Source organism: Oncorhynchus clarkii, chromosome 29 (assembly GCF_045791955.1).
Source record: "Oncorhynchus clarkii lewisi isolate Uvic-CL-2024 chromosome 29, UVic_Ocla_1.0, whole genome shotgun sequence".
In the NCBI taxonomy this organism is placed as follows: Eukaryota; Metazoa; Chordata; class Actinopteri; order Salmoniformes; family Salmonidae; genus Oncorhynchus; species Oncorhynchus clarkii.
Window position 1 is genome coordinate 6416887 of NC_092175.1, and position 25854 is coordinate 6442740.

The 25854-nt window shown below is 43.1% G+C and overlaps 2 protein-coding genes across 3 annotated transcripts in view; both read left to right on the top strand.

The window, feature by feature from the left end:
* The first annotated feature begins 1096 nt into the window (after positions 1-1096).
* Positions 1097-10789, top strand: LOC139388657 (angiogenic factor with G patch and FHA domains 1-like). Of its 2 annotated transcripts, XM_071135471.1 has the most exons (16): positions 1097-1174; positions 1261-1322; positions 3103-3332; positions 3450-3549; positions 3694-3923; positions 4137-4271; positions 4348-4548; positions 5439-5850; positions 6046-6157; positions 6755-6806; positions 8601-8702; positions 8782-8953; positions 9134-9213; positions 9571-9698; positions 9831-9930; positions 10147-10789. In XM_071135471.1, exons 3-16 carry the CDS (start codon positions 3111-3113, stop codon positions 10360-10362), a joined length of 2262 nt encoding a protein of 753 aa, XP_070991572.1. In that variant the 5' UTR covers positions 1097-1174; positions 1261-1322; positions 3103-3110; the 3' UTR covers positions 10363-10789. The 2 variants fall into 2 exon arrangements, with proteins under 2 accessions (XP_070991572.1, XP_070991571.1); XM_071135470.1 differs by having other exon boundaries at positions 1144-1322.
* Positions 10790-16517: 5728 nt separating this feature from the next.
* LOC139387948 (high affinity cAMP-specific and IBMX-insensitive 3',5'-cyclic phosphodiesterase 8B-like) overlaps positions 16518-25854 on the top strand; it is an 85433-nt gene continuing 76096 nt past the window's right edge. Inside the window, exon 1 of the mRNA XM_071134346.1 lies at positions 16518-16799. Within this exon, the coding sequence (XP_070990447.1) occupies positions 16518-16799 (282 nt within the window). The remainder of the gene's footprint in view (positions 16800-25854) is intronic.

The following is a 25854-nucleotide window of genomic DNA, read 5'->3' on the forward strand; positions in this document are numbered from 1 at the left end:
TCAATACTTGTGATGACCCCTGCTGGTTTGTATGTGGAAGTATTTATTAAAAGTACATTGAGTGCAGTGAGTATTTACATTTCTCCAGTCTAAATCAAATTAAGTCAAATCAAATCTAATGTTATTGGTCACATACACATGGTTAGCAGATGTTAATGCGAGTGTAGTGAAATGCTTGTGCTATTAGTTCTGACCATGCAGTAATATCTAACAAGTAATCTAACAATTTCACAATAACTACCTTATACACACAAGTGTAAAGTAATGAATAAGAATATGTACATAAAAATATGGAAGAACGATGGCCGAACGGCATAGGCAAGATGCAAAGGATGGTATAGAGTATAGTATATATATACGAGATGAGTAATGTAGGGTATGTAAACATTATATAAAGTGGCATTGTTTAAAGTGGCTAGTGATACATTTATTACATCTAATTTAGAATTATTAAAGTGGCTAAAGATTTGAGTCAGTATGTTGGCAGCAGCCACTCAATGTTAGTGATGGCTGTTTAACAGTCTGATGGCCTTGAGACCTCACTACACTCTGGAGAGCCTTACGGTTGTGGGCGGAGCAGTTGCGTACCAGGTGGTGATACAGCCCGACAGGATGCTCTCGATTGTGCATCTGTAAAAGTTTGTGAGTATTTTTGGTGACAAGCCGAATTTCTTCAGTCTCCTGAGGTTGAAGATGCGCTGCTGCGCCTTGTTCACCATGCTGTCTGTGTGGGCGGACCATTTCAGTTCGTCCGTGATGTGTACGCCGAGGAACTTAAAACGTTCCACCTTCTCCACTACTGTCCCGTCGATGTGGATTGGGGGCTGCTCCCTCTGCTGTTTCCTGAAGTCCACGATCATCTTCTTTGTTTTGTTGACATTGAGTGTGAGGTCTAACAGAATGTTTTGAAAGTCGATGTGAATGATAATCGATAGTATCAGTTTTATTAGATTTTTTTTTTATAGCACAAACCTCTGAGATAGCTGTGTATTTTTATTCAACCAGAGATAATCAGTTATTTCCAAATATGTAGCCTATTCTCATTCCAAACCACAGGTGGCGCCCTCTGCCAATGGTGTGATGTTGTACCGTAGAAGAAGAAAGTGACGTAATACGTATAAAAAAATAGAGGCCATGGTCGAAGTGGATTGTAAACACATCAACTGTACCAATTGTAACTCTCTTTATTATCAACAAAACATGTGGTCGGATGTGTCAGCAATGCAGGGTGGTTACAAGATGTTTATGTTCAACTTTCAGGTTGATATTCTCGGCGGAGAGAAAGGAGGGCGAGCGTCCAAGCGAGGAATACAAACGAATCGGTAAGACCATACAGCTAACTAGGCAGTTTAACCTTATCAATGAATGAAGGCGCAAACACTAATTTCAACTGTACTCTACTGGTTATCCACTTAGTTCGGCCTTGGACATTTGACGAAATATATACAATTAACATTAATATACAATTACAAACAATTAATTAAACAGGCTTTTTAAAATGCATACGTATATTCATTACGGAAACCGTTTAACGTTTAAGAACCAAACGGAAGCAAACGTTGTAAACGAAACGGGGAGGGACCTACCTGAGTTTGTCAAATAGAGTAGAAACACTTGTTTCCGTTTGGAGTAACGTTAAACAGTTTCAAAACATGTTGCAACAGAATCGGCGTAATGATTAGCGTAAACATACATATTATAGTAAACCCACTTCAATTTTAAAAATACAAATATCCCTAAGCCAATCTCATGTTTTATTATTAAATTATTGACTAGTGGCCAATTTCAAAGTTGCAAAAAAAACGTTGAGGCGACCATGGGATTAACACATTTTCCAGATATGTGTTTGTACTTTCTCAGATAAGTAATCATATTTTATGTCAAATTAAGAGATTAATGTGCTGGTATATGCACATGATAGCATATTTTATGTGTATTATTTGATATTTACAAATACAAATAATGTATGCTGTCAGTTGTGCCTGCATGTCACATTCACACAGTAGCAACCTGACTTGGTGAACTACAAGATAATAGATTTTGGCCATTCACAGTTCACATTAATTGAATGCATTTTGCCTAATTTTACTGTGAAATGAACCTTGCATTGTTATACATAGATGCCATTTTTGTAAATACAGAATGTAAATTACAATAAATACATATTGTTCAAGATGATCATTACTAACGTTGCATAATATTGTAGTCTATAGTGTATATTTATACCCCAAACCATTGGTTTCCAAATATTTAATGAGTAGGCTTTGCCAGTCATTATTTTTCACGATAAATCACTGTTCCAATTAAACCCAGTTGGCTCCTATTAAGCCCACGTGGCATTGAAACACTTGGAGATGGTGTGTTGTTGTCCCTAATATTCAATGAACATGAGCATAAATATACTTAACAAAAATATAAACACAACATGCAACAATTTCAACAGTTTTACTGAGGTACAGTTCATATAAGGAAATCAGTCAATTTAATGTATAGATTTCACATGACTAGGCAGGAGCACAGACATGGGTGGACCTGGGAGGGTATAGGCCCACCCACTGGGGAGCCAGGCCCAGCCAATTAATTGGTTGGCAAGAACAAAAGCCTAAGTCCATATTTGATCCCTGTGGATACTATTGGACCCCCCCCCCCACCCCCCCCCGTTATAAGTGCTACTTTCATGATGAATAGTATGGATCAGTTTATTTTTAATATCTTTAGTGGTGATTGATATAATTCAAATTGATTATTTTAGAGGTGGGTTTATTTGGAACCCCCGCTGGGCTTAAAGGATACACTCGGTACCCATTAAGCCCAGTCTGGACTTGTTATTAAAACATTTTTTAAGTAAAGTCATAAAAATTCACGAGAGATTAATCTTTCATTTTAGTCTCCACTTTTCTTACAAAAATTAGGGCACTATATTATAGAAATGTCTAAACTTAGATTTTGTTTGGCTTATAGGTAAACTTACCCTGTGTGTCTGTGTGTGGCGCTGACACCGAACGCATGTGTACATGGTTTTGCGCATGGTCAGGTCAATTCGAAAAAAATTTTTTTTTTTTCAACATTCACTTTACATGTGGCCCTGTGTGTCGATTCCAGCTGGGAGTATGGCGACAAATGGAGAGGAGGCGAGTGGAGGAGAGGATGGGTCGGAGTCCGATGTGGCTGAGCTTCGCCAGAAAGTAGAGTCGCTACAGAAGCAACTGAAAAGCTGCAGAAAAGAACTGACCACATTACAGAAACAACTGACCACATTACAGAAACAACTGAGCAAGTCTGAGAGGCTTCAGAAGAACACAGAAGGCTACAACGAAGACTTGAGGAAACAGGTAGGCTAGCTGCTAAGAACAATCTAGCCATCATTGAACAAGTCTCTGAAATGCTCAAATAAATGAATTTACAAGTGACGCTTATGTTTTTTTCTTTGCCGTGATTTGATACAATAGGTCGACAGGCTGAGTACAGAGATTCATGAACGGAAGACGAAGGCGAAAGAGAAAGCTGAAGCTGAGACACAGACAGCAGAAAATACCTGGTCAGAAACTGGTGAGCAATCATATTGTGTTTGGATGGTTGTAAAATGAACGCATGATTATTTCCCAGGACCAGCAGTTTGTGAATGATTTAGTTGTGTTTTATGTTGCTCTGCTCACATACAGATACGTTGACCCTTGTCTGTGTGCGTTTCAGATTATTACAACTACTACTATGGAGGAGGCTACTACCACGGTGATGGTGTGGCAACAGACACCGAGGGGATTGTGGTAGCAGAGGGGCAGGAAGCCACTGATGCCTCAGAGATGACAGCTGCAGAATCAACCAATGACCCCGAAACATATATGATTACAGATACAATGACAGCCACAGAGACAGTTACAGAGGTGTCTCTGGAGGGTGGTGTTACTGCTGCTCAACCAGGGGTGAGTTTGGATACCGTCCCCCCCACTCATTCTGTTCTGACTGAGGACAATGAGGTCTCTTGTCTAACCAAAAATAATCTTTATTTAAAGAGCTCATTTCCCTAATACAGGACCACAATCTATTTGGCGGGGCACAAGAAATAAAGGTTTTAGGTTGATGACCGTGCAAAAACGAGTTGGGAACTTTACTTTCTTTACTTGTGTTTGTTCCAGCAAGAGGTGGATGCAGGCTCTATAGCTGACATGCTGAGAGCCACTGCTGAGCAGGCCATGACACAGACTGGCTTTGTGTTTGATGAGACCACCGGGATGTACTACGACCACAGCACTGGCTTCTACTACGACTCGGTACTAAACCACACACGCCATTACTATGCCATTATGTAACAGTCTTTTTAATTGCGTCACTCTCTCCCTCACCTAGGCCAGTCAGTTGTACTATGATAACAACACAGGGATGTACTACTACTACGATGCAGAGAGTGGCAAGTACCAGTTCCACTCCAGGATAGAGGTCCCTACTGTACAGCCTGTCTCAGAGACCAGCCAGGAGAAAAGGAGCCTGGACAAGAAGGGCAGGAAGTGGAAGAAAGTTCCAGAGAGAGCCTCTCGTCAGGAGGATAAGGTAGGTGACTATACTGGAGATGAAGCGCTACAGGAGAATTACAGCATATTCTGGATTTATATTCCTTTGAAATAATGATTAAGAAGGGGTAATTGTTTTAACTAGCTACATATTTCTCATTGTTGTGTATAACTGACCTGTTATCCCTACTGTTTTTGAATTGTGCTCATTGGCTGACATGAGGCTCCTGAGACATCTCACCTTCAGAAGTTTAGTGATTGTAATGTACTTCTTTAAGATACATTTCAACTCTGATCTATGTGGTCTCAGTTTTTAGTTTTTATTTGCAGGAGTGGTTTTAGAATTTCTGCAGCTATAGCCTTGGTTATTTATCCTGCAGAGTCTACTACATTTTCGTCAGGTACAGAGTTTTAGCTATTGCTCGCTGCCATTTAGTCGACTGAATGCTATTCCTCTGGTCGTGGGTAGAAGACGTGATTCACTCACTGACTAACATGGACAATTTCCTATTTCTGGAACTCAGTTTCTCGTAGAGATAGACTTTTTACACTCCTCACATCAAACTCTACTTTTCTAGCAGAAAGACCCCATGCAGACATGATGTATAGCTCCACCGCTCTAGTGCAACGAAAGGGCATGTTTCAGAGCTCAGGGATGTGGCTGCTTGGTCTGGTCAAGAGTATGCTTTTGAGGATCACTGTTATTGTGTTGCAGCTTGAGTCAATGAATTGACTGTGAAGGCAGTATAGGCCTACTGTCTTTGAAAACGGAGACCCATATATCCAAAAATGATCCCTAAACAATGCAGGGAGGTTCCGATGCGGAGCCCGCTGTCCAAATTCCTAGAAAGTCCCGTGTCCACCTATTTAGTTCTCTGGAGATGCTTCAGGTGAATCCTCCCTTCTGATTGGTTGCATGTCTGCTCACAGGGCCTTGTAAAGGAGCTCGAGTTTGAGGAGTGGATCGAGCGGCGACTCCCCAAGAGGGGAGTGGCCTCGCGCAGGCAAAGGGGGCGGTCTGTCACTCCAGACACTCCTCCACAGAAGAAAAGCTCTTCAAAGACTCGCCGGGCAAAGAGCGCCGAACGCTTGCTGAAGAGGAAGAAGAGGAATGACTGGTCGCGCTCTGATGATGCGAGCAGCTCAAGGAGGAAGAAGGCTAAGTCGGACAGACTGGGCAGCAAGGAGGAGGCGTCAGGGTGTGATGGCTTGCGTGGGAACAGCGAGCCTGAGGAGGGGGAGATCACCGAGTCGGAGGGAGAATGGAAGTCTACTTCCTCCTCTTCTTCCCCCCCTCTTCGCACCAAATACAGCTCAGAGTCAGAGATGGAGAGTCAGGAAGGTGAGGAGAGGAGGGACACCGTTTAGGCTTATTCAGTCTGTCAACTTTTTCTCACTGTATAGCTTTCACTTTGTTAAACGTCTAACACCACCTGACTATTTGTTCATCGGTCTTCCTCAATGTTTCCTGTAGTTAAAATCTTGCTCAGTATAATTGTCATGGGTATGTGATATTGTGTGCACATTCTGTCCCTAGTTGCTGAGGAGGTGTGGCCGCCCTGTGTGAGGGTGACAGTGGTCAGATCTCCTGTGTTACAGACAGGAACACTCTTCATCATCACAGCTGACTCTCCAGCCACCATTGGCAGGTCAGTACAGCACTACAGTCTCTGGGAGATTCTCAATTGGGAAAGGTCTGTCCTCTCCTCAACTCCTCTCTCCTCCGTGACACAGAAACTGTTAAGTGGTCGAGGAGAGTGTCAATTCGTTAGTAGGCGAACGAAGGAGTCTGATCCGCTCCTCGATTACCTACTTTGACAGAGGATAGTGTTTTAAAATACGTCACACCCACTTTGAAATAGGTGCACATGTTTAAAAATGATATGCCACTTATCCTTTAATCCAAGAGTTGTTATCACTTTACACATTTAGTTTGAGATTCCACCACTGTAAACGTAATTTGCCTGATGACCCGCGAGTGAAGGAGTCTCGTTTTTTTTCAGAGTTTCCTCCGCTCCTCGGTTACCTTTGACCTTTTTCAAAAAGGGGTGAGGACGGAGAAGAGGAGGCAAACAAAACTAGTTGGGATTCTCCCAATTATTTTGATTGAATAGGCCTATGAGTGGTCAGTTCATCAATTTCATCACAAGGGGGAGATGAGAGCTCAGATCAACACTTCTGACATAGAAGTTGAAACTACCTGTGGCATTTTGAATTACTGTTTTAACATAATTCTATATTTTCAGGGAAAAGGATATGAACCATGCCATCAGATTATCTGAAATGGGAGTCAGTAAGGTATGGCAACCTATTTCATTGATTTGTTTGATTCTGCTACATGCATTACAGGAAATCTACAGGGCTTCAAATTAGATGTGAATGGTATTGATGGGTTCTATATACAGTACCAGTCAAAGGTTTGGACACCTGCTCATTCCAGGGTTTTTCTACAAATACATTAAAACTTTGAAATAACACATAGGGAATCATGTAGTAACCAGAAAAGTGTTAAACAAATCTAAATATATTTTATATTTGAGATTCTTCAAAGTAGCCACCCTTTGCACACTCTTGGAATTCTCTCAACTAGCTTCATGAGGAATGCTTTTCAAACCGTCTTGAAGGAGTTCCCACATATGCTGAGCACTTGTTGGCTGCTTTTCCTTCACTCTGCGGTCCAACTCAACCCAAAGGGATTTTTTTTTGTTTTATGTAAAAATGTATTTAATTGAACCTTGATTTAACTAGGCACGTCAGTTAAGAACAAATTCCTATTTACAATGACTGCCTACCCAGGCCAAACCCTCCCCTAACCCAGATGACCCTGGGCCAATTGTGCGCCACCCTAGGGGATTCCAGATCACAGCCGGTTGGGATACAGCTTGGGTTCAAACCAGGGTCTGTGGTGACACCACTAGCACTGAGATGCAGTGCCTTAGATCGCTGCGCAAGGTCAGGTCATCTGATACAGCACTCCATCACTCTCCTTGGTCAAATAGCCCTTACACAGCCTAGAGGTATGTTTTGGGTCATTGTCCTGTTGAAAAATAAATGGTAGTCCCACTAAGCGCAAACCAGATGGGATGCCTTATCGCTGCAGAATGTTGTGGTAGCCATGCTGGTTAAGTGTGCCTTGAATTCTAAATAAGTCACCAACCTTTTCACCAGCAAAACACCATCACACCTCCTCCTCCATGCTTCACAGTGGGAACCAAGCATGCGGAGATCATCCGTTCACCTACCAAAAATCTCAAATTTAAATTATCAGACCAAAGGACAGATTACCACCGGTCTAATGTCCATTGTTCATGTTTCTTTGCCCATGCAAATCGTATCCTTTAGTAGTGATTTCTTTGCAGCAATTTGACCATGAAGGCCTGATTCACACAGTCTCCTCTGAACAGTTGATGTTGATGTGTCTGTTACTTGAACTCTGAAGTATTTATTTGGGCTGTAATCTGAGGTTACAGGTAACTCTAATGAACTTATCCTCTGCAGCAGAGGTAACTCTGGGTCTTCCTTTCCTGTGGTGGTCCTGATGAGAGCCAGTTTCATCATAGCGCTTGATGGTTTTTGCGAATATGCTTGAAGAAACTTTCAAAGTTCTTGAAATGTTCTGCATTGACTGACCTTCATGTCTTAAAGTAATGATGGACTGTCATTTTGCTTTGCTTATTTGATCTGTTCTTGCCATAATATGGGCTTGGTCTTTTTCCAAATAGGGATATATTCTGTATACCACCCCTTCCTTCTCACAACTGATTGGCTCAAACGTGTTGAGAAGGAAAGAAATTCTACAAATTAACTTTTTAACAAGGCGCACACCTGTTAATTGAAGCGCATTCCAGGTGACTACCTCATGAAGTGGGTTGAGAGAATGCCAAGAGTGTGCAAAGCTGTCAAGGCAAAGGGTGGCCACTTTGAATTATTATTGTTTTTTAAAACACTTTTTTGGTTACTACATGATTCCATGTGTCATTTCATTGTTTTCATGTCTTTACTATTATTCTACAATGTAGAAAATAGTAAAAATAAAGAAAAATCCTGGAATGAGTAGGTGTCAACTTTAAAAAAAAAAATGTTTAATCCCAGTTTCATGCAGAGGTGTACTTTGACCAGGACCAACAGTGCTACATGCTAGTGGACCAGGGAAGCCAGAATGGAACTGTCCTCAATGGCAACCGAATCCTTCAGGTGGGTCAGACCCACACACACACACACACACCTTGGTTGGAAAGTGAGGTAGTAACAGTATTGTTTTCACTGCCCTCAGCCCAAAGCAAAGTGTGACCCTTGCCCTCTGACCCATGGGGATGAAGTGAAGATGGGAGAGACTGTTCTGTCCTTCCACATCCACTCTGGTACAGACACCTGTGACGGCTGTGAACCTGGACAGGTCATGGCTCACCTCGGCAAACACCAGAGAAACCAGCCTGAACAGACAGGTGCAGAACACAGCTGATGAATTTGCGTCAATAAATGTGTTACATCCATCTCTGTATGTTGTCTGTATAAGCCTGATGCGATGCTCACACACCTAGCTACCCATGTCCCACACAGCATGATTATTAGTGTAACTAATGCGACAGCCCAGTTTATAACTTTCCGGGTGTGTCGTTCCTCAGGTCCAGCTCCAACCAAAGAGGACAAGGAGCTGCTCAGACAGAAAGAACTGAAACAGATGAAGGTCAAATATGGCCTGAAGGTAAGTGACTTGTTCATCCACTACAACTTCATCTGTTGTCCCCTTCTGCTGTTATGTTAATCAGTGATGAGTGATTCCCATTTGTAATCCTTTGTTGAAAATGTCCTTGCCAATCAGATCCTGCCCTGCCTTCTCTGTGTATACAGTACAAAGATGTTATCTTACAGAGGGTTTCGTCCAATTAAACGGTTCTGTTTTTGCTCGTCTCACATCTTGTTGACATGCACGTTGCAAGAGACTGAGCAGTCCCATAGATTATGAACCTTCTTTCCTTGTCACTAACAGCAGTTAGTATGATATTACTATGTGTGTGTATATAACTGTGTTTAGTAAGTGTGTCTCCCTCTGTCCCAACAGAGCACTGAGTATGAGGAGACCAAAGCCCTGAGGAACCCCAGGTATGTTGACAGGGCCGAGTCTCGTCGTCAGACTGTGGGCAGCGAGGGAGCCTTCCAACGTGACGACGCACCCGCCTCCGTTCACATGTACGTGGTAATCTGATTGGTTCAGTTGATGGCAAGTGTGTGTGTGCACATAATGTGTGTGTGTGTAAGTAGAAAGACCAGGATGTGGTGACTCTGAGTCGTTGCAATGTGCCCGTTTCCCTCCTGGTACAGTGAGATCAGTGAAGTCAACAAGGGAAGGAAGATGCTGGAGAAGATGGGCTGGAAGAAAGGAGAAGGCCTGGGCAAAGATGGAGCTGGAATGAAAGACCCGGTAATCTTAACATTTTCCCTTTCTATTAGGATTTTCCTTTTTTCAGAGATGGGATTTTCCCTATTTTTAACTAGGAATTCATACATGGCTATATTTAAATTGACCAAACCTCAGACCAATATCCTCCACTTCATTTGTCTGGTTTCATCCCAGTTCTTTCCCACTTTGCTCACACATCTGATCAGATTTTTCCCCACTATTCCGGTTTTCCCATAGATCCAGCTGAAGATCCGGAAGTCCCAGTCAGGTCTTGGGGCGGGAGCTGCTGTGTCGGTGGACGAGGCTGGGTCTCTGAGCAAGAACAAGACCCAGAGGAACTGGGAGAAGGCCAGAGAGAGGTTTAATGACACCTGCCAGCCAGATACACCCACAGTCAAGAAGGAGCAGGGCCTGGTAACCAAACCTTGGGTTAAAGGAGAAGTGACTGAATGACATCCTAGGCCAATGTTTCTCAACAGTTCTAATCTGTATCTCAGAAAGGCCGGTCACACAATCCACCATGGAGAAGTGAGTAGATGACTGGACACAGACACACAGGGTGGCCTAGTTCCAATATATTTACTGACTGAATACACTTCTTGGGATGAGAATGGTGCTGGTACTCACTTAGATGTTATTCCAACTTGCACTAAAGTGGGATATCTCTTATGTTTACAGTCCCTTCAGAACTGTGCACTGTTAGGAATGGGCTGTTAGGAATGGGCTAAGGGCGGAAGCAGAATTGGGTATTGTATGTTAAATTGTAAAGAATTAACATGCTAAAGAACCTCCTTGTAAAGCAACTGTTTGTTTGTGGGCTACCTGCGGAATCTATCAACTGTACAATCATGCCTAATAAATGTTGCTTTGATTTTGTCTGCAGTACAAGAGATGTCATTGTTGTAGGCCTGAATACGTTAGTTACATGTACATGCACTTTTCCATGGCCATAACAAGCACCCACGTAAAAATCCGCTGGCATTAGGACTGCACGGATGGACTCCTGTTGCCCGCCTGAAGCGGAGCCGAAAAAGTTTCTCGGAAGTTATAACCAACAGTCTTTAAGTTCGCCAATATCTCGGGTCCTCCGCCATCCATCCGTTAACTCGATGGGCAGCACGACCGAGAACCGCGGATGCAGTTTCGCGCGTTTCTAGACAGGAATTATTCATCCCAACGTTTTACTACTCGTAAAGGACCTAACCCTGGTTCAAGACATGAGTCGGACTTCGACAGAAGAAAGTGAATTGTTCAATGGACCTCAAAAGGTAAGGCAACTGTAAACCGTTAATACTGATGAAGAGGAAACAAGGTCTCACTTGCGCTTGAGTAGTAATCCAGAAAACGTACAGGGAAAATACGTGTATGGATAGAGGTGCAGGCCAACTTGATTGTTATTTTTATTCAACCCAGCAGGTATGCTGTGGAATTTTATACAGGTTTACCACGAATGGCTCTTGATAAGAAACGTTGCGGAATTGACCTATAAATACGTTTGGTGAATTTCAATGTGTACTGTTTTTATTATGTAAGGTAATTTATTTTACTATAGGTAGCCTAGAGCGTTGGGCCAGTAACCGTATGGGCACTGGTTCCAATCCCCGAGCCGAATAGGTGAACAATCTGTTGGTGTCCATAAGCAAGGCACTTCGACATGATCGCTCCGGTTAGTCGTTCTGAATAAAAGCGTCTGCTAAATGACTCAACTGTAAACTGCCACTATATGCATAATTTACATAGGCTACTGGAAGCTCCATATAGATTTAATATTTTATAAGGGAAAGAAATGTTCCCCTTGAACTGATTTTGGTGACAGACATTTTGGCCTACTCACTCAATCGAGAGAGATGTATTTTATAACAGACTGTAGTCATTGGTGCAGAGAGGCGACCTTGCCGGCAGGGGGCAGCCTTCGGAGTAAGTAAGGTGAGCCTACTGAAATGTGAATTAGTATAGCAATACATACTGTATGTTTCTTCCTGTTTTGTGCATATGCACTCAGGATACATGGTTGTATTATAATTTAAGGACACATTTGAAGGTGTTAATGTGTGGATGTAACCCCACTGTTACTTTATAACCTGGTTATAATCAGATCATAAGACACAATTTGGTTCAAATCAGATTAAGGGAATCATGCAGTGTACAGCGTTTCCCCCACTGTGCCAAGAATTTGATTGTTTTGTCCTTGGTACTGTTTGATTTACACTATGTCTAAGCTAGTTGCCAGGCAATAGGCACTTCATGCCTCAAAAACACAGCCCCCCCCCCCCCCCCCCCCCCCCCCCCCTTTCAACGACTCTCAAGTCCCTGAACACTAACCATGTGTACAAAACCAAACAAGTCAAGTCAGTAATTCATATCAAATGTGACCTTTGGACTTTAAAGGTGCAGGATATACTGTATCACCTACACACATATAGATAGCTTAGATTACCCAACACTTCCTCATCAATCAATTAATGATTAGATTTATGGAGTGTGTTTCCAGGAGCTCACAGTGGAAACTCTGTTTAGGTGGCCAACAGCTTTCCAGTAGTCCTAATTCGAATCAAATTTTATTGGTCACGTACACATATTTTGCAATGTTATTGCGGGTGTAGCGAAATGTGCAATGTCTGAGTCCGGAATATGAATGTATATGATGGTGTGTATAGACATTATGGGCAGTATATGAATAGAAAATGTGTGTACAGTAGTAATTACATAGGGTAAGACTTGACTAGAATACAGTGTATACATATGAAGTGAATTCCATTGCATTCGGCTTAGTACACACTGACGAGAGTCGCAAGTTGTTGCGTTTATCAGTACGATGACAGTTTCAGTACAGTAGGAAGTATAACTGTACCACTGCTGTTCATGCTCTCATTTACATCGACGGGGCTGTAGAGGAGCAGGACGAGAGCTTTAAGTTCCTCCGTGTCCGCATCACTAAGGACCTATCATGGTCCAAACACGAAAGCACAGTCGTGAAGAGGGCACGACGACGCCTCTTCCCACTAAGGAGGCTGTAAAGATTTGGCATGGGTCCCTCAGATCCTCAAAAAGTTCTACAGCTGCACCATTGAGAACATCTTGACGGGCTGCATCACCGCCTGGTACGGCAACTGCTCGCCATCCGACCACAAGGCGCTGCAGACAGTAGTGTGTACAGCCCAGTACATGTACTGGGCTCGATTTCCCAGCCATCCAGGACCTCTATACCAGGCTGTGTCAAAGACTCCAGCCACCCAGGTCATAGACTGTTCTCTCTGCTACCGCACCGCAAGCGATACTGGAGCGCCAAGTCTGTGACAAAAAGGCTCCTGAACATCTACCCACAAGTTATAAGACTGCTGAACAGTTCATAAAATGGCCACCCAAACCATTTACATTGATCCCCTTTATTCTTCATTTTTTCGTATCTTTATTTTTTTGCACTGACTCTCTTGCACTGGCTCTATGCACACTCAGTAGACTACCCACACACTCACACATCCTACACTGACACTCCAACACACAGATACACACACTACATACGCTCATACACACATGCATATTAACGCCACACACACTCGCACACAGACAACAGTTTCACACTCTTCGCATGTGCTGCTGCTACTCTTATCTATCCTGATTGCCTAGTCACTTTTACCCCCGACCTACTTGGAGACGCTGTATTACCTCAATTACCTCAAACGATCTTGTACCCCTGCACATTGACTAGGCACTGGTACGCCGTTCTACTGCCAATGTTTGTCTATGGAGATCTCATGGCTGTGTGCTCAATTTGATTCACCTGTCAGCAACGGGTGTGGCTGAAATAGCTGAATCCGTTCATTTGAAGGGGTGTCCACATACTTTTGTAAATATAGTGTATATAGTCTCGTTATTGTTATTTTATTGTGTTACTATTTTTCCTTTTGTATTTAGCAAATTATTTGTCTTTTTAACTCTGCATTATTTGTAATGGGCTTGTAAGTAAGTATTTCATGGTAATGTCTGTTGTATTCAGCATATGTGACCAATACAATTTGACTTTATTTGACTAGGCCATCATACGTTCCTCTTGCATGTCGCTGATGCGGGATACTATATGGGAGATGTAATGTAAACACCTGTTGCCATGGTGAGTGTCTACTCTGCATGATGGTTTGTGGTAGGCACACTGAGGGAAGCCACAACCTATAGAACAGACAGAATGTCAATCATACTAGCCTTGGATGTCTATTTGTTGTTATGGAAAAACAGTTTATTTTCTTGGTTTGCACCAATAGAATCAAGATATCAGATCAACTACGTTATGGACCTTGATTTACATATCACATCATCATTTCTCTGTTTTGCTCCTGTAATCCACCTACATGTGAGATGTGTGGACGCGACGTGTGACACGTGTTTGTGTGCATGCGCATGCGTGCGTGCAGTGGTGTAAAGTACTTCAGTAAAAATACTTTAAAGTACTACTTAAGTCGTTTTGGGGGTATCTATTCGAATGCTTAGTAGGATAGATTTTTTTATACAAATCACGCACTTATCAAGAGAACATCCCTGGTCATTCCTACTGCCTCTGATCTGGTAGACTCATTAAACACAAATGCTTTGTTTGTAAATTATGTCTGAGTGTTGGAGTGCGCCCCTGGCTCTCCATACATTTAAAAAAAAAGAAAATTGTGCCGTCTGGTTTGCTAAATATATGGAATGTAAAATGATTTATACTTGTACTTTTTGTACTTAAGTATATTTTAGCAATTACATTTACTTTTGATACTTAAGTACATTTAAAACCAAATACTTTTCAACTTTTACTCATGTATGTCATTTACTGGGTGACTTTCACTTTTACTCGAGTCATTTTCTGTTAAGATATTTGTACTTTTACTCAAGAATGACAGTTGGGTACTTTTTCCACCACTGTGCGCATGAATGTTTGCGTGCTACGTACACTCTTAAGTAGTCTGAAGTGCTTTTTTTCATGTTATTCATTTGATGTTGAATACATGTTCTGTGTCCGTCAAGAACATTTCACAGATTTTTATGAGTTGGGACAGTTTTATTGTTTTTTTTGTAATTTGCATAAGTATTAGCCCTAGGCCCTACCTAGACACTAATCTAAGGTTATTTTTTATTTCATTTGTCCTGTAAATGGTTCAGGGTAGGATACTTAGGTAAGCTGGTCCAATATCTTTGTAAAAGGTCAGCTGCTGCCTGGAGAAGTTATTGTGGATTTATCATATGAAACACACACACACAATCTCTCTCACATGCTCTCTCTCTCTCTCTCTCTCTCTCTCTCTCTCTCTCTCTCTCACATGCTCTCTCTCTCTCTCTCTCTCTCTCTCTCTCTCTCTCTCTCTCTCTCTCTCTCTCTCACTCTCTCTCTCTCTCTCTCTCTCTCTCTCTCTCTCTCTCTCTCTCTCTCTCTCTCTCTCTCTCTCTCTCTCTCTCTCTCTCTCTCTCACCCACATTTTGTTTTATTCAAATGATTTGTCTCTTGTTATTTTCTGTGTTTATGTATGTTTATGATTACAGTGGCAGGTGAAATTAGACAATAATTGATAGCCTAGAGACACATTTACAGATCACAAGTGCATGTGTTACTCACTACGTTTTGTCGGACGTCTACTTGACACCTATGGATATTGTTCCAGTCTTCCAATTGCTGACCAGTGGTGACCGGCTGTGATGGTGCGCACTGGAGAGGATGACAGCACAGCAGCCTATACAATCATTATTTTCCCTTTTGTGCCTTGCCTATTTGCACATCGTTACAACACTATCTAGCCCGAATGTGACATTTGAAGTGTCTCTATTCCTTTTGAGCTTTTGTGAGTGTAATATTTACTGTACAATTGTTTTGTTTGTTTCACTTTTGTTTATTATCTATTTCACTTGCTTTTACCAATGTAAACATGTGTTTCCCATGCCAATAAAGCCGTTTAAAATGAATTGAATTGAAGAGTGAGAGAGAACAGAGAGAGAGAGAGAAGAGAAAGAGAAGACAGAGCGAGACCTCAGCCAACGAAATGCGATGGCCAGATAGTGAAGACATGAACGAGTGTGATCCAGCGATTTCATGCGCGTTTGTCTTCTTCCAATCAAATATGATTTGGATAGGATGAGAAGAGTAGCGTCTTTGTTGACATAATTTAAGGACAGCCTGGTGGTTACAGATGGTTACGTTCGCAGGCTGGGCTATAGCCTATAGGCTAGAGAAAATCATTTCATCAATCGACATTATTGCGAGCCATGATGGAATTACATAACGCCTATATGCTGCAGTCTATAATAACGTAAATTATGCTCTTTTCTCACTGAACGACTGAATGTAAAACGCAGCGGCAGCTGGACAGATCACAGAGGAAATCACATTGAGCTCCACATAACGAATCGAGGAGCCGAGCGCATTGCATGAATTAACAGAGCAGAGGGCTCAGTGTCGATACTAGAGAGATGAAGGACCTTTCGTTCTCCCCTTGATGTGTTCAACCGGCCACTGGGGAGAGACAACCAGGAGCAGCCGATGCTCGGAGAGAACAGCAGCCGCAGCGCCAGACATCCGCGAGAGTGATAACTCAGCGCTGTTTACTGTCATTTGAGAGCTGGCACCGTACCCGCGGTGAGGCATGGGCTGCGCTCCCAGCATCCACGTCTCCCAGAGCGGTGTGATCTACTGCCGAGACTCGGACGAGTCCAACTCTCCGCACCAAACCACCACTATCTCGCAGGGCACCGCGGCCACCCTACATGGGCTGTTTATCAAGACGGACGCGGCCGATACCATCTCATCCGTCATCACCTACCAGAGCAGGCACTCCGGAACCAACTCTCAACGAGAGAGAAGAGAGAACAGCCGGGGGCACATCTGCATCGAGGCTGAGACCCAGACCAGTCACACCAGTGTCAAGGTAGATAGATTCGCTCTTTCACAATCACAGGGAATGAATCAATCAGTTCACGTAGGCCTGTATTCTGTTCAGCCGAACTCCCGACCTATTCAGAAGGCCAAACATTGTAGTATCGTATCAATTAGCTGCTCCTAATTAAAACCAATTATCCATGAAGCTTATTCCGTCTTGCGAGGCGGTATAGCTAGACTGACATCATTCATGAATAACGTTTTGTGTTCATGGAATGTCTTATTATTGTTTGTTATCTATCTATGTGCAGTCAGTGTGTTGTGGTAGAATTAGCAAACGGGTTTTGTTTTGTTTTGGGGGCATACCCTATAGGTAGCTCGGGCATTCCTGGAGTGATTCATCGAATCATACATAAAATACAGAGATGGAAGTTGTAGTCTGGTAAGATTTGTCAGCTGGTGTCATCACGACAACAACTTTTCATTTCTGAAAGGTTAGGGTGAGTGAGTGAGTGAGTGAGTGAGTGAGTGACACCATGGTGAAAGTACGATGCATGATAACGAACATTATAATGAACCCTAACCCTTTTGGGTAGTGTACGTTTTTTTTTAACATAACATCATTTTAGCATTATGTCATGATGAGCACATGTTCAACATAATAAAAAACATGTTTTCAATCTCAAGAAGTTAAATAAGAAAAATGACTATGGTAAGTGCTTATTAACTGCCAAATCAAGTAACAGGGTTGATGATTTCATCTTAAATCAGCCATAAATCCTCTTATGACAGGGTGTGTAGCTGTGTGCAACAGAGGGGCAATTGAACCTTTTACTGCAGTGGGCTAAATCAGGGTCACACAGTGTTTCTTGGTAGTCTTATACAAATCTACTTTGAAACCAAAATATACACCTCACACACATGATTATGGGCTTTAAAAAAGAAGACACCTGTACCATGTCAGATATAGAGTTGAAATGTATTACATTTTGAGTTTGCGTCCCAATATTACACTTTATATACGTCACAGTAGACATATATATATATATATATATTTAAATGGACATATAAACACTAGATTTTTGGCTGTAAAATAAAAAAAGAAAAGAAGAAGAAAAAATTATATATATTTATATTTATATTTATATAACAATCCACACAAATTATATATATATATTTATATATCAATAACAATCCACACAAATTATATATATTTATATTTATATATCAATAACAATCCACACAAATTATATATATTTATATTTATATAACAATCCACATTTGAGGCCACTAGTCATTTGACTGCAGGAAAGGGCTACTGCCAGCTTCACACAAAAAGGCATGTAGTTGTTAAAACATTTTTAGCCAGTCTATCTATGGGTAACGGGGTTTTTTACCACAAAACACCAGAAAATTGCTCACCCGCTCTTTCACTATAATTTGGCAATTAGATGTTTGTAATGTTTCCTTTGAAAAAATATTTTAAAAGGATTCACAATATTAAAATGAGAATTAAAATATATAAGGGTAAAACGTTTTTTTTAACCCCCTTTTCCTCCCAAATTTCGTGGTATCCAATTGTTCGTAGATTCTGTCTTGCCTCATCGCTACAACTCCTGTACAGGCTCAGGAGAGACGAAGGTCAAGAGCCATGCGTCCCCCGAAACACAACCCAACCAAGCCGCACTGCTTCTTAACACAGCGCGCATCCAACCCGGAAGCCAGCCGCACCAATGTGTTGGAGGAAACACCGTACACCTAGCGACCTTTATCTACTTCCCCGGAGTCAGATGAACTCATGGATACCATTTTAATGTATCTGCGTCCAGTATGACAGACGTAGAGGTAGTGTCGCAAGCCAATGCTAACTAACGTTAGTGCAATGTCCTCCAGTGAATGCGCTAACGCTAGTCGGCAATTGTCCAAACGTTAGATAGCAACTTCCTTCACACTGCACGCAGAGACGAAAATGGTCTCCACGAGTTCACCTGACTCTGTGGACGTAGATAAAGGGCCCCATTGCCAAAATCCCGGAACGATATCTTTAAGGATTCCAGCTTTAACATGAATCACTAATCACATTAAATAATCATCTTCCGAAATAACTTAGTCAAAGCAACAAAATAACTAGGGGCGTTATAATGAAGGTGAACACTTGTAGAAACGTTGGGGTTAAGTAGGTTTAAACCTCCAGAGAAGGTCACATAGAGGTTGCACAGAGAGACATATCAAAATGCTGAATTTTGGCACTATAGCAAGTCTTTATTAAAAAAAAAAACAACAAAAAAAAACGGATTTATTGAATTCTCCATGTGGTCTATATTAAAAGGCACTTTGTTTCATATAACAGGCTTTTAAAAACCAATATTGGTGTGCAACTTCTACTTAAAATACCCGAAGGATGAAAAAAAAAGGACTCATTTCGTCAAACGACCGCTCTATGAACTCATTGCTCAAAACTGTTAAGGGACACTCTGAATCCTCTGAGGCGTAATCATGCTGTTTGGTAGGTGTACTTTTTACTGCTCTCTGAGGGCATAGGCCTGGGTTGCTGTTATGGATTATGTGACAAATGTGTCAGGGTACAAACAGCGTTATACCAATAAAACATTATTGACTAATTGATTGATAGACAAACTGACGGATTAATTAACTGACCGACTGACTGACATCTCTCATCTGTAATGTCATCCGTATGACACAGTGTCACGTGGGTCGTATAACAGAGGGGTAACGGACTTCGCAACGGGTGTCACCAAGAGTCTAGTGACAAAGTAACATGTGACGTGACAGGGCTGGATGACATGTGGACATCTGAGAAACGGGTTGTAAACGTGAGGAGCATGTCAACACACGCTGTGTGTCTGTGTGTGTTTGTGAGTAAAGCATGAGGGCGGACCGACGCAACGTCCTCACGTTATTGAACTCCTTTCGCCACTTCTAATGAGGCTGAGGTAACCCGTTCACGTTCACATTGCGGATCGTCCATTCCAATGGACATCAGGCCTGAATGGGGCCGATTCAGACCCACGTTTACGTAATTGTCTAGCACACTGGGAGGAAGGCCTGTGAAGTGTAGTGATACACGATGGCTTATTGTCGTTACGACCTAATATCTGAATGGCCTTTATAGATCTGTATCATGAGTTGAGGACAGGTGAGAGATAGCGAGAGGGAGACTCTTTCTCTCGCGTTCTCTCTCATGGTACGAGAAGGTATCATTGATGCTATTGAGCGTCGAAGCCCTGGTGATGAGCTCACTCTATTCCCTACAGGACCTCAGTCATGTTGTTGATAAGCCACCCAAACACTGGTGTGTGTGTGTGTGTGTACGTGTGTGTGCACATTTGTGCGTGCGTGTCTGTGTAAGAACAGTTGTTGTTTACCCTTGTGGACAGAGCAACAGTGCAGTGTTGTGAAGTGAATAGTCACATGTGAGAGGGCTGATGATGTTGGGCTTTACTCTGTACACTCCAGGGCTTCTCACACAGCCTGTCCAGTAGGGAACCTCCACTCTGTGGATGCAGGGTTTTGTTACAGCCCAGCACTAACTTGATTCAAATAATCAATGGAAGATTAGTCTATTTTATTTTAAATAACAGGTGTGATATAGTGCTGTAGCTCCTTGAGCAAACTGTGTGTAACCTAACGTAGCAGGTGTAAAATAAATCTATTTCTGGTCCTGAGTAGGAAAAAAAACTGTTGAGGGAGGTTCTCTTCTGCACTGTTTTTTTATTTATTTTTTAAACAACATGTTTATAGATTTTTCTTCTTTAATAAGCAGAAATATGACATGAAAAAAATGACAGCAAAACCACATCAAAAGTTAACAGCAACTAGACTACTAGACTACTATACCACAATCCCATAACCTACAAAAACCCCAAGACAAAACACACCACATAAATAATCCATGTCACACCCTGGCGCGGGACGTGGACCCCACTCCAACATAGTCTTAGTCCACTTACATCACGTCCCTAGATTGGCGACCCTCGCCGCCGACCTTGGCCTAGTAACCCTAACCAAGGGCCCCACTGGACTGTGGGGCAGCTCCGGACTGAGGGACAGCTCGGGACTGAGGGGTAGCTCGGGACTGAGGGGTAGCTCGGGACTGAGGGGTAGCTCGGGACTGAGAGGAAGCTCGGGACTGAGAGGAAGCTCAGGCAGGTTGATGACTCTGGTAGATCCTGGCTGACTGGCGGATCTGGCAGATCCTGGCTGACTGGCGGATCCTGGCTGAATGGCGGCTCCTGGCTGAATGGCGGATCCTGGCTGACTGGCGGCTCCGGCAGATCCTGGCTGACTGGCGGATCCAGGCTGAATGGCGGATCCTTGCTGAATGGCGGATCCTGGCAGACTGGCGGATCTAGCGGATCCTGGCATACTGGCGGATCTGGCGGATACTGGCGGATCTGGCTGCTCCATGCTGACTGGCGGCTCTGGCTGCTCCATGCTGACTGGCGGCTCTGGCTGCTCCATGCTGACTGGCGGCTCTGGCTGCGCTGGACAGGCGGGAGACTCCGGCAGCGCTGGAGAGAAGGAAGGCTCTGGCAGCGCTGGACAGGCGGGAGACTCCGGCAGCGCTGGAGAGGCGAGACGCACTGTAGGCCTGATGCGTGGTGCTGGCACTGGTGTTACTGGGCCGAGGACACGCACAGGAAGCCTGGTGCAGGGAGCTGCCACCGGAGGGCTGGTGCGTGGAGGTGGTACTGGATAGACCGGACCGTGCAGGCGCACTGGAGCTCTTAAGCACCGAGCCTACCCAACCTTACCTGGTTGAATGCTCCCGGTCACCCTGCCAGTGCTGCGAGGTGGAATAGCCCGCACTGGGCTTTGCAGGCGAACCGGGGACACCGTGCGCAAGGCTGGTGCCATGTAAGCCGGCCCAAGGAGACGCACTGGAGACCAGATGCGTAGAGCCGGCTTCATGACACTTGGCTCGATGCCCACTCTAGCCCGGTCGATACGAGGAGCTAGTATGTACCGCACCGGGCTATGCACCTGCACTGGAGACACCGTGCGCTCCACAGCATAACACGGTGCCTGCCCGGTCTCTCTAGCCCCCCGGTAAGCACAGGAAGTTGGCGCAGGTCTCCTACCTGGCTTCGCCATACTCCCTGTGTGCCCCCCCCAATAAATTTTTGGGGCTGACTCTCGGGCTTCCATCCACACCGCCGTGCTCGTCTCTTCAATTCCATTCTCCTATAACGCACTGCTCCGGCACTCTCCCTGGGTCGACCGCCCACCTGTCTTTTTCCTCCCAAGTAGTATAGTCCATACTTCGCTGCTCCTGCTGCCGCTGCCTGTCACCACGCCGCTTGGTCCTGTTGTGGTGGGTGATTCTGTTAAGGTTTTCTTCCGGTGAAAGAGAGGAGGACCAAAATGCAGCGTTGTTATCTCGATACATCTTTAATAAAGATAATAACGAACAATACTAAACGTAACGTGACAAACCGAAACAGCCCTATCTGGTGCAAACAGAGACAGGAACAATCACCCACGAAACACTCAAAGAATATGGCTGCATAAATATGGTTCCCAATCAGAGACAACGATAAACACCTGCCTCTGATTGAGAACCACTCCAGGCAACCATAGACTTTCCTAGACTACTATACTATACCACAATCCCATAACCTACAAAAACCCCAAGACAAAACACACCACATAAATCACCCATGTCACACCCTGGCTTGACCAAAATAATAAAGAAAACACAAAATACTAAGACCAGGGCGTGACAATTTTGATACCTCCTTCCAAAAATCTTGAATTTTCTCACAGCCCCACAGACAATGAACCAGAGTTCCTTTAGAGTGATTGCACTTGTAGCATATATGTGGAATTGTACAACTAAACGTATTTAACTTAGCACGGGTTACATATGTTCGTATCAACCAGTTGTATTGCAATAGTTTTAGCCGAGTATTCAGTCTGTCTGAGCCTTAATACATATACTACTCACATTCGTCCAAGACTATGTCCTCCCGAATATCTTCCTTCCAAGAGTTCAGTTTGTGCGCAGAGGATTCGGTTGAGCCAGACTCATATTGTATAGAGCGGAAATTCTACCCCTACCATTACAATGGGTTGAGATCGTATTTTCTAAAGTGGACAGAAGGGGATCTGTTAGATTTTGGTTTGGGCAGCCGTGAGGAAGCTCCTTAGCTGTAAATAAAACATTTAAAAAAATGTTTTCTAGGAATGTCATATTTTGCTATGAGTTCTTCAATTGACATTAAAATACCTTCTTTATACAGATCTCAAACTTTCCTTGAACCCTTGCTGGCCCATAGTTGGAAACCCGGATCAGCTCTCCCAGGAGTGAAACTGTGGTTTCCCCAGATAGAACTAAACATGACAAAGAATGCGTTTCACCAAGGAAATTCTACATCTCATACCAAACGCTGATCGTATTAAAAACAAAGGGATTATGTTTTTTGTTTTGTCTTGATATCAGCTGAGTAAATGTAGAGGTTAAGGGGTGATTTGGGTACAACTGAAGACATTTCAATCCCCATCCACGAAGGGAGAGACTTGGAGGTAAAATAGTACATAGCAGTGCGAAGCTGAGCTGCCCAGTCATACCACTGGATATTAGGCAAATTTCCTCCTCCTTTAGTGTCATAATTGAGGATTTTGCGTTATTTATGTTGTATCCTGAGAATGCCCCAAACGCTTTGATTAGGTCCAGAAGTTTGGGTATGGAATTGCACAAGTCTGTAAGAAACAAATGTACATTGTCTGCATAAAGGGCAATTCGATGTTCCAGCTGATCTATTCTGATACCTGAACTATTGGGGTGGGACCTAACAGCTATGGCTAGAGGCTCAATGGCTAGGATAAACAGGAGAGGAGAACGAGGGTAGCCCTGCCTAGAACCCCTGCAGATGTCAAAAGGTTTAGATTTCTGAATTAGTAGTAAGGATCTCTGCAGTGGGATTTGTATATAGTATCTTCATCTATTTACAAAAGCTCTCACCACAACCACCACAAAACACTTCAAAAAGGTAGGGCCACTCAACCCTGTCGAAGGCCTTCTCTGGTCCAGCGACAGGATTGCAGTGTCTGACGAGCCAAATCTAGTATGTAGAACATTTATCACTCTCCTAACATTATGAAATCCTTCACGACCTTGAATAAAGCCATTTTGGTCTCTACCCAGCACATCCGGGAGAAAACCCTCCAACCTCCTCGCAAGTGCTTTACAAAGAACCTCAAAAGTGAAATACATGATAGGAATCACATTTGGTATGCAGCGTTCCCGGGTTTTAGGAGCAGAGTGATCAGAGCTTCTCTTAAAGAAGGGGGCAGGAGACCATTTTCGTAAGTTTCCAAAAAACATCTCCAGGAGGGGAGTGCAGTTTGTTATTAAATCTCTTGTAGATGTCAATGGGCAGCCCATCTGGGCCAGATGCTCTCCCCAACTTCATACTGTCAATTGCATTGGAAATTTCATCCACAGTCAGCTCAGCATTAAGAATATCCTGAGATTCATCTGAAACATTGGGGAACTCCAATCTATCTAAAAAAAAATAAAAGCTAGCCTGGGTATCAGTTTCAGGAGGATATTCTGATGCATATCATTTTTCATAAAAGGATTTAAAGGTATTGTTCATCTCCCGAGGGTCTACCATCACAGCTCCCCCTGCATCCTGAATTGATTGCTCTCTCTGCTTGCTGCTGTTTGATTCGCCAGGCCAACAGCTTCCCAGCTTTTTCTCCCTTGTGATTTATATGATTTAATATGATTGGTTTAGTCTCAATAAGCTTGCTGCAGCTCTACCCGCAGGAATTCTGTTATATCAAGCCCTGAGCAAGAGCAACACCTTGTGGAATTAGTGAGGAAAATGTCTCTCTCCACAGAGTTTTAATTTTGGTTTCGAGTAATTTCATTTTTTGTTGAGTATTTGTTGACTTGGAGCTGATGAAATTTATAATTTGACCCCTTATGAAAGCTTTACTGGCTTCCCATCTAGTACAAGTTGAAGTCTGTGTTGTATTAATTGAAAAGTATAGGTCAATTTGCTGTCCAATGTATTCTGTAAAACTTGTGTCTTGCAGCCATTTAGGTTGGAAGTGCCATTTAGGTGGAACACCAACTAATTTAGAGTCTCAATATATAAGAGATGCTGGAGAGTGGTTAGAGATGACAATGCTATCATAGAAGCAATCTTCAATTTTAGAGCGTAATGCTGCAGAGATTTTCTTTTAAATAGTCGATTTGGGAACAGGTCTGGTGAGTGCTAGAGTAACAGGAGTATTCCACATCTCTGGTTTCATTTCTCTCCAAATCTCTATTAAGTTTAAATCCTTCATAAAGGATCAATTCTGGCTCCATCTCCAGAGTCTCGGGAAGCCACCGCTCTAGGAATGAGCAAGCATCGCTCCCCTCAGCGCCTCCGAGGAGATATACTATTCTCAAGTTTGATCTCCTGCTGCGGCCCTCCAAATCAACTAGTTTAGAGGTATGCGATTCAACCTTTTCCTCAAGAGAGGTGATCGTTGCCTGCAGGGGTATAATGTTGTCTTCGGCTCCAGAGATGCGTACCTCAGCCTGAGAGATTTGCCCAGCACATTCTTTGACTTCCTTAACGTTGTCTTCGGCTCCAGAGATGCGTACCTCAGCCTGAGAGATTTGAACAGCACATTCTTTGACTGCCTTTTTAACGTTGTCCACTGCATACAGTACATTTTCAAATTTGTAGAGAATTCTGTATTCATATCTTTGATGGCCTTGAGGATATCTTTGGAGCTAATGGCACTGCACTTGTTTATCACCTCAGTCCTGCTTCCACCACTAGCACATGAAGCTAGCACGGCGCCTTTGTCCTCAGACTCTAAACTTTCACTCGTTAAGTCTGGCTTTTTGGTGTGACTTTTCTTTGTCGGCATTGTGGGTTTCAGAAGCTAGTAAACTATTACTGCCTTTCCTGGCACATTAAGCTTAAGGGTGAACTTATTTCAGGATTTCTTTCAAATTTGTAGCGGAGCTAAAAAATAGATGTGACTGATCAGTTCTGCTCCACACCAGAAGCCCTCTTCTGCACGGTTGAACAATCAAGTAAATGTGAAGGAGGAGTTAAACTGGAGTGTTGCTT